The 26261-nt window shown below is 42.1% G+C and overlaps 1 protein-coding gene across 1 annotated transcript in view; it reads left to right on the top strand.

Annotated features, from left to right (window-relative positions):
* The window catches only part of Cttnbp2 (cortactin binding protein 2), a 147437-nt gene that overhangs the window by 57621 nt on the left and 63555 nt on the right, over positions 1-26261 (top strand). The window contains exons 3-4 of the mRNA XM_038320642.1: positions 4567-4788; positions 18578-20210. Of these exons, the coding sequence (XP_038176570.1) occupies positions 4567-4788; positions 18578-20210 (1855 nt within the window). The remainder of the gene's footprint in view (positions 1-4566; positions 4789-18577; positions 20211-26261) is intronic.

Raw genomic sequence — 26261 nt, 5'->3', positions numbered from 1 at the left:
GAGTCCTACAACTTGTCTTCTTACCCCCACAGGTGCAGCATACATGCCCTTTCCTCACAGGCCAGGAAATATACTAAAAATGTGTATAATCTGAGCAGGAAATGCATAGTAAATATTAACTGGAGAAGTGATGAACAAGATGTACATTTTCAGGAGAAAAAAATTGAAATCTAGTTTTGACTTAAATTTTATTTGCTTTAAGAATATCAATCGATGTAGTTGTTAGAGATTAAAAAGGAAGGCTTTTTTGTTGTTGTTTGGTTTTGAGCATGAGAAGAAAGCCCAGAATCTCACAAATGCTAGGCAGGCACTGTTCTATGGAACTGGATGTTCACTCCTAGAGTAAGATTTTTACAAAAGCATCATTTCTCTTCCGAGAGTCGTGCTGTTGGTCTTGCCTTGTTTAGTTGATTCTCCATTGGTAGAAGATGCTGTTCTTGCCCCTCATCAAGGGAACTTCTCTCCTCAGCAGACAGAGACCACTGAAGAAAATCAAAACCCATCAAATATTGGGTCAGGGAAAGAAGCAATTTAGATGGTCATGAAGGAGCAGGACCGTAATTCCTTGGTTCCTGGCAGTTGGGAGACTGAGAAGAATTACAAGTTGAAGGCCAGCCTGGATAATTTAGTGAGAACTTGTTTCAATTTGCTTTTAGCGCTGGGGATATAGTTTATGAAAATGTGCTTGCCTAGTGTGTTCAAGGTCCTGGGTTCACCCTCCAATATCATACAAAACACTCCGACTTAGTGACTCACTGCAGACGCTAGAGATCTGGTGGGCCAGGTGGAGGAGGGAGGGTTGAGCCAGCAGCTATTTTTGTGGAAGTGGAAAGTTGGCTCCTGAGGTCATCTTATAGAAACTATGACTTCTTGTTTGAATAAAGATGAATGAGTATTTCCTAGATACCAGGTGGCATGACAGCAGGGGAGTGAAGCTGCTTCTCTCTGCTATGGCAGCATGCAGAAAACATGGGCCTCCCTGCTGCAGCAGACAGCATGCAGAAAACATGGGCCTCCCTGCTGCAGCAGACAGCATGGAGAAGACATGGGCCTCCCTCCCTCAGCAGAAACTTCATCTCCAATGCTGCACCATAAGGAGTACAGGCTGAGCCTGCTTCCTGTCTTGTAGCCCCCACACTCAGAAGAGCTCCACACTTAGTTGAATGCTATGACATTGCCACCTTCAAATTTTTCAGGGCCTTTGAACAAAATGTCACATTTCGCAATGAGCCCTGGAGATTAGGTAATGTGTCTTAAATCATGGAATGCCTTGAGGGAACTGGGTGGAACAGTCCCAACGGAGGGAAAGGAAGGATCCTTTCAAATCACCAAGTACTTTGCGAAGAAAGCTAGGCAGAGTTTCCATGTTCAGATGCTGAGGAACCAGTCACGGCACATATGGCTCCCTCATCTCCATGGGCACCCACCTTCAGTGCTCTCAACTCAGAGGAAAAAAAGAGATGGGGCAGCTTAGACAAAAGGAGAGAGACTGCCATAGTGCCACTTTCCCATATAATGACTTTTGGCTTGCTGTGTGACGTAAAGAGGACTGCAAGACTTTCATTAAATAATGGCAATTAGGAAAAGCCAGGGTTATTCAGGGTTATCCAGGGGTGAGGCATCACACCAATTGTATGGGTAATGTACTTGGATTTGAACTTGCATCTCTGATGCGATACTTAACCTGTGCACTGATTATATAATTGGCCTTGAAGAACCTAGAGGCATGAAAACTTTTAGCTCCAAAACCTTGTTATTTTTTTAAATTTAAAATCATTTTCTGAAAGCTACTGAAAGGTAGTTTAAGGAAACGGAACTTTTTATGCTTTCTTACTTTTTAATCTAATTTGGTACTAGAAAAAAGCATGTTAGATTTCCCCATGTGAAGCCACTTGTGTTTATCTGGGTTTGGCTTGCTGACAGTCGCCTAAAAATGGAAAATCTGTGCAGCTCTGCTGCAGTAGGGAACTGTGTGCAATAGTTCTTGAGAAAATATTTGACATTTGAGAAAATTAGCCTTGATTTATTGTAGTTTTTTTTCAGTGTTAGTAAATGTCTTTGGTAGCTATTTCAGAATGACCTGAATCAGGGAAGTAGGTAGTCTTCGGTATATTTCTACTGGTATTTTCCATTTTATATACAGACCATCATAGACTATTTATAGAAAATTGCATTTGGTGTTCATTACATAAGTGTGAAATTAATTTTGTCACTGATGGGACATTTGAAGTAAAACAAGGTTGCATTCTTTCCTTAGAATACAAGAACTATATATGTTAATGCCCTCCAACAATAAGGGCATAATTTTATTTTCTCAATTATTCTGTAGGCCTTTAGAGTTGGATAAACTTTTATAAATATATTTTCTTATAAAATGAATTTTACAGATTATTTTATTTTTTCATCAAATATCCTTACGATGCCTTTCTGGCTAGGAACAGAACAAATTTATTTGTGGCTGTTAGTTAGCTTGATTACCATTTGAAATATAAATTCTGTAAATATAGAGGTACTTTTCCTAAGGTTAATTTTAATTATCAAAAATTCTAGTTTGACTTTTTCTAAAATGTTTTCAATTGTAGAAATGTATGACTGACAATATAATAATTTGATATATCAGTATAGTTGGCAGTGATCATGAAATTTTTTTATTTTTATAAAAAAACTTTCTAAATATTTTGTCTATTAATCTATCTATATCTATATATGTATTTGATGTATAGGTATTTTGTCTGCATGTATGTCTGTGCACCACATTTTTGCCTGGTGCCTCAGGAGGCCAGAAGAGGGTATTGGATCCCAGTAACCCAAGTGAGAGACAGCTGTCAGCTGCCCTGTGAGTGCTGGGAATCAACCTTGGGTCTTCTGGAAGCACAGCCTGTGCTCTTAATACTCAGCCATCTCTCCAGCCTCATGGCTTTACCTATATAATTCAGATCCTTGGAGGAATAAAGTATTATGGGAAAGTTCTATTTATATCAACTTTAGTGTAAAGGATATTCATATTCACTCTCCCTCTGTGTGTCTGTTTTCTTCCCCTTCCTCCTTTCTCCCCTCACCATGTGTATATTACATGGACATGTATGTGTGCATGTTCATGTGTACCTATACAGAGGCTGGAGTGTTGTATGAGAGCAGCAGGCTGCATCCCACCACCCAGTTAGCTTATCCCCTGAAATAACCACACGGAAATCTGTATTAATTAAATCACTGCCTGGCCCATTAGCTCTAGCCTCTTATTGGCTAACTCTCACATCTTGATTCAACCCATTTCTAATAATCTGTATGTCACCACAAGGCCGTGGCTTACTGGGAAAGATTCAGCCTGTCTGACCTAGCAGCTTCATGGCAGGCGGCTCCATGGCAGCTCTCTCTGACTTTGCCTTCTTCCTCCCAGAATTCAGTTCTGTCTACTCCATCCACCTAAGGGCTGCCCTATCAACAGGCCAAGGCAGCTTCTTTATTCAACCAATGAAAGCAACAAAAATAGAGAAGAACCTCCTACACCACTGGAGGAGATTGGAAGCCTTGGTCTATTGCTCTCTGCCTTATTCCCTTATTCCCATAGTCTCTGCCTAAATTTGGGGCTCACTCTTTGGGCCAGGGTATCTGAAAAAGAAACGAAACAGATCCTGCTATCTCTGCCCCTCCCAGTGGTGGGGTTATGGTTTACATATTGCACCCATGGCTCATAATGTAGGTGGTAAGGATTGAGCTCATGCCCTCCTGCTTATGGAACAAGTGCTGTTAACCCACTGAGCAATCTTCCAACCGCTGAAAACATCATTCCAATGTGATGTGTGTTAGCCTTCAGTAACCAGGACAAAAATATCTGAGACAATCAAGAAGAGCAGGAGCTTGCTGTGGATCACAGTTTCAGAGGTCAGGGTCATGGGGGTGTGGTGCGTCAAGGTGGGACTCTGCTATGTAGGAGACCTGGTTGCCTCAGGAGGTCAGCCCGTGAAGTGAACGGAGGAGGAAAGATCTTGGTCCTAATACCATGCTCAAGCTCATATTCCCAGTAGTCTGATTCCCGTCTACCTCCTAAGGCAGTGATTCTCAGCCTTTCTAATGCTGCAACCCCTTTAGTACTGTTCATGCCATGGTGACCCCCCAAGCATAAAATTATTTTTGTTGCTACTTTCTAACTGTAATTTTGCTACTGTTATGAACTGTAATGTAAATACCTATGTTTTTCGATGATCTTAGGCAACCCCTGTAAAAGGGTCATGGGACCCCAGAGGGGTTGAGAATCACTGTTCTAAAATTTCTGCCATCTCCCAGTAGCACCAAACCCTGGGTCCCAAGCTTTCTGTATCTGGGTCTTTGGGGACACCCAATATCTCAATTATACTGCCAAGAAACTTTGGAAACAGGCCAAATGCTTTGCCAGGCTTGTTAGACGTGGGCTCCTTCTGGCTTGGCTCACCATCTGACAACATGGTCAGCCTTTATACTAACCCTGAGTAACCCTGAGTACGAAAAGAAGTCTCGGAACCTCTGTGTTAAATATCTTTCCGTTAGTGCCATTTATTCCTTTAATGCATTTCTCCAATTCTGTTGTAGGCTCGCAGGAAGGAGGTGTTTATCCAGGAACGGTACGGGAGATTTAACCTAAACGACCCCTTCCTGGCACTGCAGAGAGACTACGAAGCAGGTGCTGGTGACAAAGAGAAGCCAGTCTGCACCAACCCACTCTCCATTCTTGAAGCTGTCATGGCCCACTGCAGAAAAATGCAAGAAAGGATGTCCACACAGCTGGCCGCTGCTGAGAGCAGGCAGAAAAAGGTACTGAGACAGGCAGTTGTTTTTTCTGTAGCATTGTGGAACAACGAACCCATCTCTGATGGTGGCTGGTTTGTTAATATTACATTTTTAGGAAGGAATACAGTATGTTTTCTAAGTATATAATGTAACTAAAAATAACCAAATCATAAAAGTATGACAAATAAATATTTTCATGGAATGTTTAATATTTTATTTAAAATATGGATCTGGTGACAGTGGCCTCATTTCTCTAGGGCAGTGAAATGAAATTAGCCACACAGTGGTTCTTTCTACAGTTCACATGACCCTCCAGTCATGTGCAAGCAACCCCAGCTTAGTTTATCTACAATCCATTTAAAATACTTAGCAGTCAGGCACAGTGGATCATACCTGCAGTCCCAGGTGTTTCAAAAGCTGAGGCAGGAGGATGGAAAGATGAAACAATCCTGAGTAATGATGGGGAATGCATCCATTGGGGAGAAAGGTGAGTCAAATAATCCTAAGCTAACTGAATAGAGAATTCTAAGGTTATTCTTTATTAAAAGGGAAAACTCATGGAACAGGAGCGAAGATCCAACATCAAGGTGTGGACCAAGAGAAGAAGAGGCTGAGTTGAGCATGACCATGGCGTTTTGCTCCCTAAGTCATGCCCTAACCTGGTCCAGCCTCTTAAAGGCCATTGGCTGAAGGAGGTTCCCCATCACTTCCTTGTTTTGTCTAAATATGAGAGTTTCAAACCCAATGTAAAACTATATACACTAAGACCAGATATCAAATATAAAAATTAGAATTACAACCACTATAAACAATATTAAGTAAGGAGCATATATTAAGTGTAAGGACTCCAAGTCTTGTATTAGAAATGGCTTGGCTAGATCGTAAGAGGAAGGTAACTACAACTATCTAATCTTCAACCCCATTGAAGGCCTGAGAAGGGAGATAATATTACTTGAGTAGGCATAAAGTGTAATCAAGAACTTCCAAAACGTGCAGGAGATGACAGAGACAACTGGCTACCAGGACAGTCACCCAGCCTCTCATTAGCAATGTTGAAGCAACCAACTTTGGCTACGGCCTAGAGTAACTGACAGACCACTTTCTGAGGCAGGAAAATTTTCAGAACCATCTTACCTCTCCTTGGCGAGGTTTGGCAGTCTTTTTTCTTGTACCCTGCTTGTCCTGTCCAGACATTGAGCATTTTGTCAGTGGCTGAGCCATGGGCAGTTTCTTGACCAAAGGTCTGTTGTGCCAAGAAGAAAACAAGCTCCAAGTGGAGTGTCATCGATGCTCAATGTTCTCTCGAACATTGCCAGGAACAATCATATCTCATGTTGGCACTTGAGTACATGCTTCATAGAAGAGTAATTTGATAGCACATACACTCTCATACACACACACACACACACACACACACACACACACACACATGCTGTGGTTGGCTATAAAGAGTTGGAAGTTCCTATTTTGTTCCAATGAACTGCTAATATCAATGTTCCCTTTCTAAGTAGACTCAGGAAGTCTGAGATACTGTTGTTCTTTGCTAGAATTGGAATTAAAATGGACGGTTTCTCCTTGTCATCATTAAAGCATAAAGCAGTGATTTTTTCCTCCTGTCCTTTTCAAAGGATTCCTTGCACCTCACATTTAAGACCTGGTAGATATAGCCTGAATATGCCTAACTATAAATATTTATCATGACATTATCATGTGTTTTTGCTGTTGTTCTATTTTTCATTAACATATGAATGCCAACACACTCCTTATAGACATGGGATAAAAGCAGATCTTTTTATCAGTATGTTACATGGCAGAAAACTAAAGCACCTGGCAAAAAGGCAGGATGGAGAGCAGAATGCTCCCTGATAGGAAACCAACCATGTTTCCTCTGGACGTCGCAAGGAATCCTACCAATTCCTCGAATAACCACCGAGGCCCCTGGAGGTTTTCAGAACTCCCCACAAACCACACAAGCTGAAGCCAGTGCACTGTGGCTGATGTCACTGAGTCTCATCCATAATTCTTGGAGAGGATACATTTTAATTATGTTCTTAACGTGCCCAATGGGCTGGACAGTAACAAATGATCTCTGCTGGATTTTCTGCTGCATTATCAAAACTTAAGAAAATATTTTGTCTTCGTTTATTACGTGAGCTGTGTTATTTTCAAAATTCTACTTATATTCTGCAGTTTAACATTTCGTTTTCAGGAGAACATGAAAGACCTCTTTGTAGTTAGTTGAATGAAAGATTTTATTATTTAGCTAACTCTTTTTTTTTCAATCAATGTACATCCTGTTTGTTTCTGAATGACTGGGTCATTTCCAACCTGGCTGGGAAGGAAAGGAAAGAGTTTCTGTCCTATGGGCCCGGAGAGGCTCATAGAAAACGAGCCAGTGGGCCTGCCTCCTCTGTATAACGGGATACAGGAGTCCTTTTATGGTCAGATTCATTGGCTGTGAAGTCTCAGTGAAGGGCACTTTGGTGGACATTGCTGCTTTTTGTGTTTAAAGAATATTCTGTTCCAGCAGATTGCAATGTGTGGAAAGCACTTAGATTTTGTATTCTACCCTGTTTGTTATAACGGAAATATTGATAAAATAAGAAACCCCAAAGTTTTTTACAAGAAAATTTTATGTCACCTTTAGTCCAGAAAGTAAAATTTTTTTATTGATTTTTATTGAACTCTACTCTGCTCCCCTCCCTGCCTCTCCCCTACCGGCTTCAATCCTCCCCCAAGGTAACCAATGCCTTCACCTCCCTCTGTATAAAGTAAACTGTCATTTTGAGAAGTTCATTATCCTTATAAAGTCTCGATCTTAGCTTTGCTGTTGCGTGGAAGTCCCCGAAGGTGAATGTCTCATGGTCTGCAACTCCGGTGTGTATTCTCTGACACTGGCGTGTCTCTTCGGTGATTCTGAGACATTGGCCCATGGACTGCTGTGGCTGGGCCTGCAAGGCCCAGCAGAGACTCTGTGCTCATGCGTGTGCTGGCTCCCGCTGAGACTGCTAATAGGATAGCTAACTGTTTGGTAGTTTGTGTGCCAGGGAAATTTGGGCAGGAGTCAATTTGGCAAATAGGCTGAGCCTTTAAAACCACTTTGAATAAGCTAATGAGTAGCCAGCATGGGGAATTTTGCCTGGAGTAATCTACCCCATGTCCTGTGCCAGGAACATGGGGTGAAATGAAATTTGGGGTCTTTTTTTTAAATCTGGTTCTTCATCTTTTAATATATCTTTCATTCTAATGTATTTAGACATTTGGGAAGAAAATAAATCTATGTATTTTCAAATATATACTTTGAATGTATGGTTTCTAGCCCTGGAAGAGAACGTTTGAGCAAAGCCTTTAAAAATACGCCTAATTCATATCTGTAGAAACTCAGAGAAGTGATATCTTGGCCCGTGAAAATTTAGCTCTATATTAGCTATAGTTTCTTCAAAGCAGCGGCTGTGCACAATTAGGTCAGTTTCATAGCATTGGGTGTACATAGCAGAAGCCTTAGTTTTAGGCATGTGACCCCAGTAGGCCTCGATTGAGGCAGAAAGGGTAATTGCACGTATCGACTGGTTCACAGAATCATTAGTCGTTCCACAGCAGGGTTCAGTACGGTCACCATATTAGGGCATATGCTCTGGCTAGCCAGAAACCTAGGTGATGTATGGTCGGTATATTAGGGCATATGCTCCGGCTAGCCAGAATCCTAGGTGATGTATGGTTGGGATAATAGGGCATATGCTCCGGCTAGCCAGAATCCCAGGTGATGTTCTCTGCAGAGCTGGTCGACAGCAGTTGTCTCGGACTGGGAAGCTGGCCCCTAGGGCTCGCTCCTCTGCCCCGCTGATGCTGAAGGACACTGGGTATTCACCACATCAGGTTCTGAGTATACCCCCCTGGCCCCGATCCTTCATTTCACTGACTTCCTCTAGGAAGCCCACAGCAGTACATGTGATCGTCAAATGTAGGCCACATCCCCTCTCCTCAGCCTCATGGAAGATCAGGAAAGTAATTGGTAGACATATTCAGATGCTATAGGGTAGGATCATAAAGCAGAGAATTTTTTATACGAAGTGATTTCTAATTCTAGACAAAAAAAAATAGCAAGCCCCCCACCCAAAACCAAATTATTCTATTTACTTTCTTCCCGGTGCCCTTTCTTCCTGTTTTGCATAATTGCATTTTATTCTGCCATTTGTATTCAGTGCTGTTCCATTGTGAAATGGCTACCTTATCACACGTATAACTGCCTTTTAAATTGCTTTCTCGATGTTTCTCCATTACTAACATGGGGGACAGCCATCCACAACAACAATTTTAGGAAGAGTATTTACCATACTTTGCACAGGAAAGATAATTGTAGCTCACTCCAGGGTCTTTTTGTATAATGTCTTACTCCATTTTAAAATGAATTTTGATTTTGATGACCCAGAAACATTGCAAGGCAACTATGAATGGGACCCGGGAGGCTCAGATCTGTGGGTTTGAGCTGAGACTTTTGCATGAGTTATTTTTACCTCAACCATGAATCAGCAAAGGCCTGGCTGCCAGGCCTTGCTTTCCCTCTTGTGATAGGTTTACAGTGAAGGAGTTGCTGAAAAATTCCACACTGGCAACCATAGGCTTGAGGAGACAGAAAAGGGAAAACAGAGATCTTTAACGTGTCCAGCTACATATACGTTTATCAGCACTGAGAAGACAGGCAGGGTAATAAGGGAGTGAACACTAGGATTCAATGAGGGTTGGAAGATTTAGATGGCAGAAAGTCAAAACACATAGTCTGCCTTTGCCCTTCATAAGGGGCACAGTTGTCTCCCCTTCTGTGCTCCCACTGTAAATTAGAAACAGTTGCCTTCTCGTGGCTGTTGAGTTCACACCTACAGAGTTTCCCATTCCTCCTGTGGTGCACATGCTTGGTGCCTCTCCGTTCATAGCTTCAGTCTGGGTACTGTTCTTGGAACCACCAACCAGCTTTCTCCGTGAGTCCTGCAGGCTCTTCCACACGGTGCAGAGCCTAAGGTGCTACTCTGTGTAGCTCCTCAGCCCCTACCCAAGAATGATACAAATTGGACAACAGCGGAACTGAGGACACTTGGTTTTTTTTAGTTCAGTATATGATCTCAATATCTGAATCATATATAAATTTTTATTAGATCTAATAATAAAATAAATGGAGTTCAGTAGTTCCTATTTTCTTAGAAGTAGCAAACCTCTGGGCACCATAGACAGTTAAGTGGATTGTTTTCTGAAGTGTAGGGGGCATCACTAATAGTCAGACCATTCACATTTAAGCCAATACACATTTGCCACTGAAAATAAGTTTAAATAAGGGCATTTCATTGATAATATGAAAAATTAGTATAGAACAGTGTAACATGGCTGGGCTTGTTGGGGTTTCTATCCCGCCCGGTTCCCACAGCTGGTAAGCTCCAAAGAAAATCACACAGAGAGTCTATATTAATGATAAACTGATTGGTCCATTAGCTCAGGCTTCTTATTAACTCTTTTAACTTATATCAACCCATTACTTATCTATGTTAGCCACATGGCTCGGTACCATTTTTTGGCAGAGTAGGTCACATCCTGCTTCTTCTGTGGTCTGGGCAGGACTCCCAAGTGAGCTTCCTTCTTCCCAGAATACTCCTCTCACTTCCCCGCCTCTACTTCCTGTTTGGCTACTGGCCAATCAGCATTTATTTAAAACGTAATTGACAGAATACAGAATTGTCCCCCACCAGAACAGAACCAAGTATCCCTGGAGAGGATGAAAAGGTGAGGTTTTAGGACTGTGTGATGGACTCCAAAAGGCTTAAAAGACTCTTATGAGATACAATATGCCAAGATAGCATTTATTTAGTGTATGCTGTGTCTTATTAGCTCATTTGATCTTTACCATATGTATTTGTCAGGGTTTTATAAAGGAACAAACATATAGACATATACTTACACACACATATGGGGATTTATCAGAATGGCTTAAAGGCTGTAGTACAACTAGTTCAATAATGGCTGTCTACCAACAGGAGGTCCAAGTCCAGTAGTTGTTCAGTCCATGAGGCTGGCTATCACAGGTGGTGTTCAGTGCATGCTAGAATACCAAAGAAGTAGGCTTTAATAGCAATAAAGGGATGGACTTGCCAGTAAGAGTGGGGGCAAACAGGAGAAGAGAATGAGCTTCCACTTTCTATGCCCTTTATATAAGCTGCCAGTAAGTGTGGCCCAGATTAAAGATCCATATTAAAAATGGGTCTGCCCACTTCAAATTATTTAATCAGGAAAAAATCCCACATAGGTGTGCCCAGCTGCTTGGGTCTTAGTTAATTCCAGATGCAGTCAAGTGAACAACTGAGAACAGCCATCACCGCATAGGATGAAGTGATGATGCTGTCACTCCACTTTAGACATACAGAGCATCCTCAGAACTCTGCCTACTGGTTCGGGTACCAGCGGTCTCTGCTTCCAGAGGGCATGATGCTCAATCACCTCTATGCTATGTTCTATCTTGAGGCCTTACAGACATCTAAGGATCTCCTGCTCTGGAGACTTGCATATTCTCTGTTTACCGAACTCATCATTGAGGCTAGAGAAAGCAAAAGTCTTTCATAGTTCAGTGTTTTTCTTTGATTAATTTGTCATTTCTTAAGACTTAAGGAAATTTTCATGCTGGGAATTGAACCCAGGTCCTCAAGCATGATGGCAAAGTCCTGGTGCCCTCTCCCGTAGTTGGATAAGTCTAGTGCCAGCAGGATAGGGAGTGGCCCCATAGAAGGGATGTACAAAGGTCAATCACATCTAGTGCTAGAGGCTTTGTCCTGGTGGGATTTTGTTATTTTCCTGCCTATATTCTTCATTCTTCTCAGGAACCCTCAAATTATCATAATTTTTTCAAGGACTTAATAATTTTTGTAAAAGTGCTATCTGAATCAGCAGTACTTTTCCATTATTGGTAGCAAAACTTCCTGTAATGTGTTTTGTGCCTGCCAAAATATGCCTTGTCCAGTTCATTTCTAGATATATCTACATGTTAAATGTGGTCAGTTGTCTAACTTGTAGTTTCAGTAAAAAGAAAAGCATGCACAGTCACATATCCCTAAGCAACATGACGGCCTGTTCTATTATGAATTGAAAACATGTTTTTAAACCACTGGCACCATGCTCAATACTTACATGTATGAAAGTATAAAATTACAGGGATTTATTTTAATATTCTTAAATTTGTTTTCGATTCTAATTTATTCTATAAAGGCAGAATGAGTGATGGATAGCTGAATAGGTGAAGGTTGTTTTACGGACAGAGAAAAATAAAGAGAACAGAAGCAAGAGGACAAAGGCCATTTGGCTGCTCCAGAGTTAGCTTTCCTTGGAAGGTGAGAATGGGAAGATGATAAGAGGCAGAATCTGTCCCTCTCCCTCTCTCCCTCTCTAATGGGCAATGGTCATTGGGCCCACGGTCTGTAGTGTGCTATGTACGTGTTCTTTCTGCCACCGAGCCTTTGGCTTTTGTTTGTTTTATCCTTTATTTTTGGAAGGTGAGCTCAATAAGTCAGTTTTGTCTTTGTCAATAAGGAGTTGTACTGTGTCTCTCTTTAGTACAGGACCCTAAAACACTGGTCTCCTGTGATTCCTGTTTAATGTAAGCACACTATTGTGCTCTATTGTGCAAGTAAAGGAACCATGCAGAACCAGTCTTTCTAGTGATAACTTATCAAGCTCACACGAGTGAGAAGTCTGGGCTCAGACTGGACACTGCATGTTCTCATCTCTGAAGCACACACATGGCATGGGAGTGTGTTCTGTCCCCAAAGGAAGATTTACAGAGCAGATGTTTGACATTTACACGGAGAAACATGACAAGTAATGGAGCAAGTATCAGAGGTGACTTGGAAGAATCAAGCTCATGACTGAAGAAAATCTAATGTTGGACAGATGGGAACCATTCCCAGAGAGAGTGAGTGCTCTTGGCAGAGGCGTCTGTGAAGGTGTACCAGGAGGCCTCTGTGAAGCCATCACTAACAGTTTATCGCTAGAGTGGAAGATTGGAAGTATCTGTTGCAGTGAGAGGTAAAGGAAGCTGGGAACAGTGAGAGGAGTGAGTGATGGTGGCCTTGGAGCCTGTTGAGTTGTTGTCCTGCTGCCTAGGAGGAACTGAAGGGGCACTCGTGAAGGAAGAATAGCAATTAGAAAAGGTTTGTGGGTGCTTTTATATTAGTGGAATTTGGGCTATAAATATCAGAGATTAGTTGCATGTTTTCTTTTTCTTTTCTTTTTTTTTGGCGCAAAGGCCTTTTAATGAATACATTTTTCGATGACACTGGAGAATCATACAGTGGTGCCAGCGTTGAATGCAATGCTGGGCCACAAGTCTGCACATTCCTTAGAGGTTTCTCATTTGATTCTGAGGGAGAAGATGAAAGCCATACAAAAAACAAGGCGTGGTGACTCCTAGTGAAGAGACACCAGGGTCAAGAGGTGCAGTTCCAGGAGAACTGACTTCAGGAGAGCAAGTCAAGCCCGGAGTGTGCGTTCCTCTTCTGACACTGGTCAGGAGAGCAAGTCAAGCCCGGAGTGTGCGTTCCTCTTCTGACACTGGTCAGGAGAGCAAGTCAAGCCCAGAGAGCATGTCCTCTTCTGATACTGATTAGCAGTGAGCTCAGAAAATCACTCAGTTTGCCCTCTGGCTAGCAGTTTTCTGAAAGCAGGGGTAGCTCTTCCTTTGCTCTTTGCAAATATTGTAGATGTATATAATGTTTTCATCACACCCACCCTATTCCCGTCCCCCTAGCCCTCCCTGTCCCTTCCACCACATTTAACTTTTAAAATACTTGAACATTTTCCTTTGACCTTCAGAAATAAATTAGAAAACTCATATTTTCAGGATGAGCTGCAAATTGACCTAGCTCTTGTCTTTTTAACGTTGCCATAAGAACTTTTTATTGAAATTAGTATAGAGGGTATTGGCTTTTCCATAGATTGTGCTGGAATTGCATCGCAGACTTTTCGTCCTCTCTTTACTAAGGATTTTATTATTGAACCACACCCTGAGTCCCTATTATTTTGCCTATTTTTTTATTTATTTACTTACTTAATTACTTTTGTCTGTTTTTGTTGTTGTTTTTTGATTTTGAAACATACTGTCGCATGGCCCAGACTGGCTTCACATTCTTGGGTGGTTAGAACTGAGCCTCGTCTTAAATCCACAATCCTCCTTCCTCCCACTGTCCAGAGTGGAGATTATAAACATGCGCCTCTAGGACCATTTTCTACATTCCCTTAATAGTTCTTGGTGCTTTCTAATGACAATCTATTATTTTGTGATTTCACATGATTTAAAAATACATTGGCTAATAATGACTCATTTTCTAAGACACACTCTTTATGAATAAAATAAACACATCAATATACTATAACACATCACTATTGCTCCTCAGATTATATGTACTCTACTTAAAATCCCACCTCCACCACTTTTGTACAGCACAATAGAGCATGCTGTTATTCTTTTTGTTGTTTTCTTCTGGGGTCAGAAATACAAACTTGGGTTATCACACAATGCTCTACCGCTGATACAACCCTAGTCCTCTCTTCTGCCTTTTGTTTTGAGACTGGGTCTGCTAAACTGACCAGGCAGACCTTAAACTTGGGCTCTTCCTGCCTTATTCTCTAAAGTAATAAGAATTATAGGCCTGTAGTAGCCGTCTTAGAGTTGTTGTTCTAGGAATTAACTGTGTTGTTAGTCACCAGTGTGAGAGTCAATCTTCAGTACTGTCAGGAGCTGCTTTTTCATGTAGAGAGAGCACTTCAGCACCAGTGAGTCATACTCTGGGGAGATGAATTAATGTGCTCTTGCTGGGCAAGCATGAGGAACTGAATTCAGTTCACAGCACCCGTGTGAAAGCCTGTCCTATGTCATATGTCTTTAATCCCAGCACTAGCGGGACACACACACACACACACACACACACCACATATCTGAAACAACGAAAATAGGTAATACCTGTGACCTCTGGTTAAGCATAGGTCTTCTTATGTCTCATGACTCTGTCAGAGCAATAGAATAGTGGATTCTCCCTGAAGGGGCTCAGTAGGGCTGCCTGAAGTTGTCAGTCCTTAGAGCATTGACTAAGTCTATTGCAATAGACTCTGCCATGGGTGGCTAAAGTTTGGCGTGAGCTAAGCATTGGACTCTTCAGGTTTGTGTCTAAGTCACTAAACTGTAGACAATATTGAAGTAACAGAAATCTTTGATTTCCCAAAGAATGCAAGTCTTTTTATGCTGTGCTGTAGTCTCTAAGTTGTGTTGTATCTAAACACACTGTACACAACTTGAAATTGGAACTATTGGGAGAGGAAGAAATTGTTCCTGTAATAATGTTGTTTACTGCAGGCTTGCCATGGATCTTCCATTGGTAAGCTCCACAGTATCTGTGAATCACAGTAATACAAATTGCAGTAAGTTATACCCATGTGTTTCTTTTCAACATCTAGAGACGATAAAATGGCCTTTTTTTCATCTCTAAACAGCTAAATCTACTTTAACTTCTATCAGCCATGAAGCACCATCTGGTCCAATAGAATAGCCTTTAGTTGGACAGGTGAAGTGGACCGGCCAACCTGATTGCTGCATCCTATCCCGTGGTGTACCTTTAATCTTTCATAGTTTCATGACACATACTTCTCAGTAGAAATTAAGCAATCTCTAGGACTTGTGAGAATAATGTAACTGGCTGATAGCCCTGAGTTGTAGTAAATAGGGGTGCGGGCCCCTTGTTCCGTCCTGCCCGGCTAGCTTACAACCGAAATAACAACACACAAATTGTATTCATTTAAACACTGCCTGGCCCATTAGCTCTAGCCTCTTATTGGCTAACTCTCACATCTTGATTCAACCCTTTCCTAATAATCTGTATGTCACCACAAGGCCGTGGCTTACCCGGAAAGATTCAGCATGTCTGACCTAGCAGCTTCCTGGGCAGGCGGCTCTCTGCCTCTGCCTTCTTTCTCCCAGCAGCCAGTCCTGTCTTCCCAACCTATCTAAATTCTGCCCTATCAAAAGGCCTAGGCAGTTTCTTTATTTGACCAATGAAAGTAACACATAGACAGAAGGCCCTCCTACTCCACTGAGTGTGTAATTCCTGGAGGAATCGAAGGTAGCATACAGAATCTTACTTCTCATATCACCGCAGTGCTCCTCACAACAGCCAAGATGTGCAATTGGCCTAGATACCCATTAGGGAATGAACGGATACAGTAAATGTGGTGTATGGACACGTATCATATGATCCATCCCAAAGGAGAATGGAATGATGTCATGGCTAGGAAACTGAAGTGAGCAGGAGAGCGTGATGTCAAACCAAATAAATGCGCTCAGAGAGACAAACCTTCCGTGCTCTCCCTCCTGTAGAATCTGGGTTTCTGAAACTGAGATAAAATCATGCGGAAGACAAATATTTATTTCCTTTTCCCATTCCTATGACAAAATTCTTGACAAAAGCTGTTTGAGGGAGAAAGGATTTAGAGCTCCAGGGTTGAGGGGATAGTGTCACTCCTGTCCTGGAAGGCAAAGTGGCAAGCAAGAGTGGAAGACAATTGGACACATTGTGCCCACAGTCAGCTGGCTTCCCCATCCCCCATGTTTAATTCAGTCTAGGACCCCAGTCCATGGGATGGCACTGCCTGCTCTAAGTGAGCTCTCCTTCCTAGAACCACCGTCCTAGCTGTGTGCAGAGTTGCATCTCCTAACTTATTCTGAATCCAACCAAGTCAACATCAAAGCTTAACTTGACGAGAGCTATTTAGGAAGAGGAAGGAACCAATAGTGGGGAGGTTGCGAAGAAGATAATGGGAGGTGAATTTGACTAAAATGTGTTATATATACATACACGAAAATTCCATGAAGCTCATTATTTTGTTTAATAAATAGCCATTAATAAAAATGCAGCAATAAATGTTGCTCATGCACTCCAAAAGGCTTCTTATTTTAGGAAGCTGTTAAAGAGCAGCTGTGCTAACATCATTCATTAATTAAACAATGTATTAAGTACAACCCTGTGCCAGTCACTACTGTAGGTCTCGGGAGGCATAGAAAATGATTTTCAGTCTTCCCCCTCCCTCATGAAGTCACTATGGAGAAGGCAAGTGAATACTAAACAAAAATGATACAGACAATGGGAGAGGGACTTTCTCTTCTCCATAGGAGATGAAAGCAAGTACCTTAGTTAGGGTTTTTCCTGCTGTAAGGAGACATCAGGACCACAAAGCAGCTTGGGACTATGTCACAGTCTATCATTAAAAGAAGTCAGTGTAGGAGCTCAAGGCAGAAATCTGGAGGCTGAAATCGCTGCAGAGGCCACGGAGGAGTGCTGCTTACTGACTTGTCCCTCACGCTTCGCTCAGTTCTGCCAGCCCAGGGGTAGCGCTGCTCACAGCCATTGTCAGTCTAGAAGATGCCCCACAGGCTACAGGCCAGTTTTGTGGGGGTACCTTCTCAATCATGGTTCCCTCCTCCCAAATGAATCTGATTTGTGTCAAGCAGACTTTAAAACTAGCCACTGGCCAGCACACCAGGCCACGCTGTAAGTTATAGCTGAACAGAAGCCTAAAGGAAAGAGAGTAGCCAACTTCCTCTGCTGTTGGGTGATTTTGTGAACATGAGGGAATCTCACCTCAGGTTTGAGGTGCAGCTCAGTGGTAGGGCACTTTTATCATGCATACAATCCTGGGTTCAGGGCCCTCTCCCCAGATCTGGAGACGCAAAGGTTTTATAAGCTTGCTCTCTTGCTCTCCCTCTCTCTTGCTCTCTCTCTCTCTCTCTCTCTCTCTCTCTCTATATATATATATATATATATATATATATACACACACACACACACACATATATATATGTATGTATACATATATATATGTATGTATATATTTGTTTACTGAACAGCCCCAAGCCTGGGTCCCATGGCTTCATGAGCAGCCAATACCTTTTGCTGAAGGAAAAGGCAGGTCAGTCCCACACATAGGTGTTTTGATGAGCAGGTGAGCTAGAGGGTTCATTTGTGGTTACTTCTGTGAAGTGCATAGCATTCTTTGTGAAGAGGAGCCTCCTGAAGGTGTGTGAGGGAACTCTAGACAGACAGGGCGACAAGGTCAAAGACCCTGAGGTAAGAGGTAAGGCCAAGTTCAAGAAACACCAGGCAGGCCAAAGTAGCTACATTGGAAAGCAGGATCCAAGTGAAAGCCGACGTCAGGCTTTAGGTCCACTAGCGTGGACAATAGCTCTAATGGAATAAGCTGCCAGTTCTTTAGAGTCTTAATTTAAATATCCCTTTACATGGGATTTCATGACTTCCAGCCCATCAAAAGACACTCAAAGAGGTTAAATAACTTGGCAATATAATACCGTTAGCAAACATGGGGCTTGCAATTTAAAGTACTCTGTGTATCTCAAAGATCAGTTCATAATTTCCAGCCATTGAACCTTCATTAAGTAGCACCCATTCTCTCATTGATCTCTGCTCATCAAAACAGCCCCCTTTGAACTCTACGCTATGATTTGAAGCATCCTACTATTATTCTCTCGCACTGTAGTTAACTTTAATAGATTAAAACAATTTCCTTTTGTTGCAATGTAGGTATTTTTCAGGAAGCCATTTACAGCAATTCTCTCATTTTAATGAGTCTTTAAATATTGTCTTTTTAAAAATCATAACAAAATGTGGCACTTTTGCTAACCCAAATCATGCCGTTGTTCAGAAATTAACAAAAAGCCCTTCTGTGACACAAAGACTATGTGTCTATTAACACAGGCTTCCCTTTGAATATCTTCCAGTTGGAGATGGAAAAGCTTCAGCTCCAGACCCTAGAACAGGAGCACAAAAAGCTGACTGCTCACCTGGAGGAGGAAAGGGGCAAGAACAAGCACGTGGTCCTGACGCTGGTGAAGGAGTGTAAGCAGCTCTCAGGAAAAGTCATAGAGGAGGCGCAGAAGCTGGAGGAAGTAATGGTGAAGCTGGAGGAGGAAAAGAAGAAGGCAAGCGAATTAGAAGAGCAGCTCTCGGCCGAGAAACAGAGGAGCGCCGGGATGGAAGCTCAGCTGGAGAAACAGCTCTCTGAGTTCGATACAGAACGGGAACAGCTGCGTGCCAAGCTGAACCGAGAAGAAGCACACACCACTGACCTCAAAGAGGAGATAGACAAGATGAAGAAAATGATGGAGCAAATGAAAAGGGGAAATGACAGCAAGCCAGGCCTCTCCCTCGCACGGAAGACAAAAGATAGGCATCTGGCTTCCATATCTGTGGCAACAGAAGGGCCCCTGACAAGGTCTGTTGCTTGCCAGACAGATGTAGTGACAGAAAGCACTGACCCTGTGAAGAAGTTGCCTTTGACTGTACCCTTAAAGCCTCCCACAGGAAGCCCCCTAGTTCCCACAAACACTAAAGGGAGTGTGGGCCCCAGTGCTCTACTGATTAGACCAGGGATTGACAGACAGGGGTCCCACAGTGACTTGGGTCCATCTCTACCTACTGCCCCACCACCAAGTGCAACTAGAATTGAGGAAAATGGACCAATCACAGGCTCCATCCCCGATCTGTCAAATAGCACACCCTCAACCCCCAGTAGCACCGCCCCTGCCACTGCCCAGACACCAGGCACAGCTCCCCAGAACCACTCACAAGCTCCCCCTGTGCACAGTTTACATTCACCGTGTGCCAACACACCTCTGCATCCGGGTCTCAACCCTCGAATCCAAGCAGCTAGGTTTAGATTTCAGGGCAATGCAAATGACCCAGACCAGAATGGAAATACCACCCAAAGTCCTCCCTCAAGAGATGTCTCTCCTACAAGCCGTGACAACCTAGTGGCCAAGCAGCTAGCCCGGAATACTGTGACCCAGGCACTGTCAAGATTTACCAGCCCTCAAGCAGGTGCTTCTCCAAGGCTGGGAGCATCTCCAGGAGGGGATGCCGGCACCTGTCCTCCAGTCGGTCGAACGGGTTTAAAGACTCCCGGGACAGCAAGAGTTGACAGAGGAAATCCTCCTCCTATCCCTCCCAAAAAGCCAGGGCTCTCCCAAACTCCTTCTCCACCACACCCCCAACTGAGGGCCTCCAGTGCAGGCGCCAAAGTCGATAACAAAGTTGTGGCTTCACCTCCCTCCACTTTGCCACAAGGGACCAAGGTAGTAAATGAGGAAACCGTCCCTAAGACATCTTCCCCTCAGCTGCCACCAAAACCATCCATAGATTTAACTGTGGCACCTGCAGGCTGTCCCGTTTCGGCCCTGGCCACGTCTCAGGTGGGTTCCTGGCCTGCTGAAACCCCTGGACTGAACCAACCTGCATGTTCAGACAGCTCCCTTGTCATCCCTACCACCATTGCCTTATACTCTTCCATAAACCCTGTTAGTGCCTCATCCCGTAGCCCCGGTGCCTCAGACAGCCTCCTGGTAACAGCATCAGGTAAAGGGATTGCAATCTTATACACCTTTCAAAGAACGGGGCCTATTCTCTCACTTGTCTCAATTTCTTTCACATTGTCTCAAAACATTTTTAATACTCCTCCATTTCCCCATTTCTTTCTTGTGGTTTTTTTTTTGCCTTTTTTTTTTTCTTTTTAATTTTCTTTAAGACTCTGGGGTAATGGTGATTCCTCTTGCTCTATGAATTGTGGTTTCATCGTGCCAAGTGCTTTTCTTGAAAATTAGCCTGAAAATAGTGGTTCGAAGCACACCAAGATCATTTCCAGGGGAGGAAAGAGTATCCATTCTTATCAAATATTTATCTCACGAGGCCTCATTAATGGATCATCCTCAGTGTGCATTTGGTTTGTTCCTTCTAGGATGGTGCAAGAAAAATTCTTTTTGAGTCGCTGTTCCCACTGCTCTAGATTAGCAGCAGGATGACGGGATTTGTTCTGTGCTTGATAGACTGGAGGTTAATAGCAGTTTAGTATGAATGTCCCCTTCTTACCCTCAACAGAGGACCATGAGGATTTGAAAGTTACCAGTTTAGTTTATTTCGAATGCCATGGACCCCATTTGAAGGTATTGTCTTCTCAGACTTGAGCACAGGTGGCTTCTGCACCATGTGGGCCATGTTGAAGTTCCCCCTGCATCAGTGCATCCTGAAGTTGCCGGGGGTGGGAGCAGCACAAAGGATTAGTTCTTCTCTTTTTGGTTGTATGTGGTCTGTGGAAGCATTGTTGTTTTATTAGCATGGCTAAAGTGGATCCGTGCTTGCTGTCAAAGTTCTGTTAGCACCCGGAGCAGCTGGTGCTGTCATCATACGTTAGGGCTGGTAGATCCTTTGGGATCTAAACACAAGGGGTTTAAAAACAAACGGAGGTCTCAGTAGCATCACATTTAAAACTTAAAGCATGCAGCACTGTCGTTGAGGAGGTAACTGCTTCACATGGCACGCTTCTAAATGAATGCTTCTAAACAAGCTGTCCCCATTGAAGTTCAGCTTTGCGGGAGGTTGTTTTCATTACCAAGGGCAAAACTGAGAGCCAGAAACATGTGGACTTTGGAGTTATTGCACTTTTTTGGGTGTGGATATCAAGCAGGCTCCTAGGGACCTGGTAGGTAAAAATGGGCCCATATCATTGGTTTTCAAAGCAAATTACACAATCAGTTCTGAAGCTTCATATTCACTCTCCCCTGCACACACCACAAACAAACAAACAAAGAAATGTAATAAAAAATATTTAAAGGACAGGACCTTGGAGGAAATTGATTGGTTACTGGACTTAACCAGGAGGCACTGCTTTAGAAGGCCCATGAATGGGTTAATTTTGTAAAGCAGGGCAGACATGAGGACGAGGACTTGTAATCAGTGTTGGAGTCCAGGCGCTGTTGTATAGAACTATTTTTGATGATTTGTCTCATACTGAGCAAGTTTTCTCTTCCTTAAGTTGGAGTGTATACTGCTCAGAGGAGGGTAGCTGGAAGGAGTCTAAGACACCATCAAGGCATGGCACTGAACTTGGGGCAGCATGAGTAGTTACAGCTTAATTAATAGTGTTGATTATAGCACTTTAGAGAATTTACCTTAGGATTGATCATAGTGTCATTTAGCGTTGTCTTTATAGGCATGTGAGATTCCTTTTTTGTCTCTGCAAAATGGTTACCTCTCTTGGTATTGCTTGGAATTAGGTTAGCTTGGAGTTAGGTTAACAAGCTTGTCCTAAGAAGGGAGAGATTTGGTACCATCCAGAAGAATCTAAAAATGGACCTTAAGTCATATGGAGCCACGACAGTGCTCTGATGTAACTGTATAGACTGTGTGATAGACAGTAGTTCCCAGGGCATATGAATGTCGTCAGCTGGTTTGTTTATGGCTGTAGAGCCATCTTTCTTTGATACCTTGAGGCTCTGCTGGCTGCTGCCTGGGTAGGCACTGTGACCCCAAGTCCAGCTGCAGACACTCTTTAGTTTTCCAAAGAGAAGCCACAGAACCAGCATGGGTGACGGTGGAGCATGCGATCCACTGGATTTTGAGTTAAGTTTTTAAGGGATAGCTAATTCTTTTTTGTTTTTTTTTTTTGTTTGTTTTTTTGTTTTTTTTTTTTTTTTTTAGATTCTTAATCTATTAATTATTTGCCGAAACAACCTATTTTGTGTCCGGTGGAATTCTAGATAAAGAAGACAGGACCCTTTTTTAAAAAATAAATAAATAGATAGATAGATAGATAGATAGATAGATAAATGAAATGCCTTTTGCTCCGAGGTGCCAAGGAGGATATGAACAGAGATTTTGATGAAACAGCCGCTATTGAATATATGTAAAATCAATTTGTTTTGTGTTTTCCAATTTTCTGATTTGGCCATAGTGTTTTTAGAACTGCAGGAAGGCCCTTGGTGGAACAGCAGGCTTCTTTTCCATTTGATTATAAGGTGTGCCTCTTTAGGGCAGAAGGGTGGCACCAGAGGTTTTAGTCCTTCAGCAGGTGTTCAGCAAGCACCTCCTTACGTGCTCTGAGAGCACACACGTTAGATTGACGCATACTTGTATAATTACAGAATTCAACTACAGGTGGAGGCCGCCCTAAACTTCCCAAATTAGATGGTATTTCACCTGCATTGCCTTTAGTTTTCCCAATTCTTCTGTTTTAAAGATTGTCTCGGGGGTTTGGGGGGTCAAATCCAGAGCCTTCTGCATGCTAGGCCAGCGCTCCACGCTGAGCCCCACTGCATGCTAGGCCAGCGCTCCACGCTGAGCCCCACTGCAGCAGCGTCCGCCACTTCACCCTTGTTGGCTAGGAAGCACCAGAGCTCCCTCCATCCCGCTTCTGAACCTGGGTGTGCCTAGGTGAGCTTGTCCCTCTCCAGGTCATGAACCCATGGGTGGTCATTCACTTTCCACCAATGCCATCACAGTGTTTAGGAACCAGGCCCAGGGACAGCATGGACCTGCCAGGGTCCGGCAGGTATCTGACCTTTCGTGTGACCATGTGAGCACCAAACTGAGTTTCAAATAACAAATTTAGTCATTTCTGCTCTTTTTTAGTTCTAATCCTGTAAAGACATCATTTCTAAGTTATTAGCTTTGCCATCTAAAATATAAAATCTTGGACACAAAATTAAGATTATTTCCCAACTGACTTATTCAAGGGTGCCCTGACTTATTCTTATATGGGTAAGACTGTTTGTTATCTGGACCTCCTTGACCTGGACCCCAGGATCTTTCTCTTGAGATCCCCTGTGTTCCTGTCATCTTCTATCCCTAACAGTTAAGTTACATGAAAGCCCAGAAGAAAGCTGGGATGGCAGAAGGGTCCCATTAAATGGATTGCATTGTAAATGGTAAGAACCAGAGGCAACTTTGTGGCAAGCCATGAACTTTTAATACAATGCTTTGAAATTCTAAATGAATTAGAACTTAATTCCTCCTGCACTTGTTGGAGGAACATCCATAGTCCAGTGGTTCGATGAAGACAAAGCAATCATCACTCTGGGCGACTGAGTCCCCAAACCCTTGCACACTTTTCTGTTTCTTTGTTGCTGTTGTTTTTCTTGTTACTATTATTTAGTTTATAAATTTTATTTCATTTGAGTCAGACTTCTTTCTTTCCTTAAATATATCCTTTAAAGTATCCTCATGTATGATTGGCTTGAAAGGTAAATCAGCAAACAAGAATGGTCTGGGCTGTGACCTTAACTCTCTCCACCCTCTGAAGCTGGTGCCAGAAGCTGTCCTCAGCTCCTCTTCTCCCGCCATCGCATGTCCCCGCTGTTTCGTGGCCTGCTTTGCAACGTCCTCACCTTTACTAACGTTTGCCGATGATGCTGCGTACTGAATGACGTCCTAACATTGTAGAGTAGCTGTGTGGGTCCGGGTCTATTCTGTCTTTACTAATCCAGTTAACAGGTTATCACCATCTCTCTCAATGTTGAGAATTTCAGATGAATACTGGTGCTGTAATGAACTTTGTGTTTACCTCCCCCATATTTGTAACAGGATTTATTAAGACAAGTTGTGCTAGGAAGAAATTGGAAGTGGTAGTAAAACATAGAACGTTTGAAGTGTAAGAGTGTGTGGTGTTTACAAAAGCACATTTCCTCTGGGAAGATTTACAAATAATATTTTTCAGTCTTCTAAAGAAACAGAACTACTTCTGAATATGACAAGAATGATGAGGCTTTGTGGCCAAAGATTAAGAACATTTCCCTTTCACATCAGTGGGGTCTTCTAGAAAATATATACATAATTGATTCATCTCCATATAAAACAGTAAAAATATGAATTTGTATTGTCTTCTCTAAAACCTAGAACAAAAGAAAAAAAGAAAACAAACTCTTAAAGAGTAGCAAAATTTAGCATGTACACATTGGTATTCATGGGAGAGTATCAAGAACCAAGATTCCTTGAATGAGATCTAAAGAGATGAGAAAATGAGTGTGCGTGCGTGCACATGTGTGCACGCGTGTGTGTGTGTGCATGCATGTGTGTGCGTGTGGGTGGGTGTGTGGGTGTGGGTGTGTGCAGAAAGCATGAAGCAGCCCCCTGCCCCAATCTGCTGGGGACAATAGTGTGATGCCTTCCTATTGCTTGTGTTTGCTTTACGGTCAAGGTGTCCAGCCTTGGTGTTTATAATTTTCTGTCTATCATCCATTTCTAATAAGTACTGATTTAATTTTTGTGGGCCTGTTTTTTTGTTTGTTTGTTTTTAAGAAAATACAAAAGGTAAAATGTACCAGAGAGGAGCCTTCTTGTAAGTATGAAGTAAAAATACTACTTTTCTAAGAAGACCTTATAAGTATCATGGGGAAATAGTATAAAGATTTGAGAAATATTGAATTTTATAAAAATTTTAATCTTGTCTGTCATTGCTGTCTTGGTATGGTAAAACAATAAATTATCCATGGTTTCAAATAATTGGTTATAAAACTATAATTTCAAGATTTTAATATTCATCATAGTTTTAGTTGGATAAATGGCCTCTCTTTGATTTATTTTTATAAAGAATTTTAAATATTCTGAGGAATTTCTTTTATATGTAATTTTTATTATATCATGAAAGAATTTGAGGCCAAAAACTTGGCATTAATCATAAGAATTGACTAGTGAGTTCATATTAGTATAACTAATACGTTGGTTCAGGGAAATTAAAGTGTCCATCCATTGAGTCTTTCGGCAGGGATTGTCACATATGCCCATGGGAAGTCTGCCCTGAGAAATGTGTTTGTGTACCTATGTGCAGCCCTACTTAAAAGCACCTGGGCTTTCTCGTGTACTTTAGCCAAAAAGATACAAATACCATCTAAATAAACATTTGCATTTTACTATTTTTACAGCCTTTTGATCAAGGAAGGATTCAGAAAATTTTCCAGGCTATATGCAGCCGACTTCACACTCTTAACAGATTCTCTTCTAAAGCTGCTCAACACTGATGAGACCTATCTAACCATGATAACTCTTACAAATTTGTGAAAGCTATATGGTAGAGTGTCCTGCTTTGTGGGCCAATTAAAAAGTACTTGAGTCCTCCTGGGAAGATGGCAAGAGGTGGTAGTTTTCAAAACTGTTACTGCACCATGTGCTGTTGTATCATACAGCCAAATATAGTTTTTGTATTTCTGGTAGCTCTTAACATCCATTATTTGTTTCCCAAGTAAGGATATTCAAGGAACATAATAAACTCTTCAATAGAGTGAGGCCCACCTTCTAGTTTATGTAAAATAATCATCTTGGAAACATTTTTGAAGAATGTTTCTATCTATTGTGCTGATACCTACTTGATTTATGTTTCCATATTACTATTTAAATTGAAGTAACCTTTACATAATTTAAAAATTCAATATGCTTTTGAATTCCAAACAGAAATCCGTCTATGTAATGTGTGGCAGCCATCTTGATTACCAACCATTTAACTAAAACCCAATCATTTAACTCTTATTTGTGCCAGACTGACAACTAAAAATAACTTGTCACAGTGAGCATGAATTAGCAGCAGATAGAAGGTCTAAAATAACAATATGGATTTGTGCAAAGTATTAACAGATTGATAAT

Source organism: Arvicola amphibius, chromosome 2 (assembly GCF_903992535.2).
Source record: "Arvicola amphibius chromosome 2, mArvAmp1.2, whole genome shotgun sequence".
Classification (NCBI taxonomy): Eukaryota; Metazoa; Chordata; class Mammalia; order Rodentia; family Cricetidae; genus Arvicola; species Arvicola amphibius.
The sequence above is the reverse complement of the archived record's forward strand: the minus strand, read 5'-3'. Positions and strand labels throughout refer to the sequence as shown.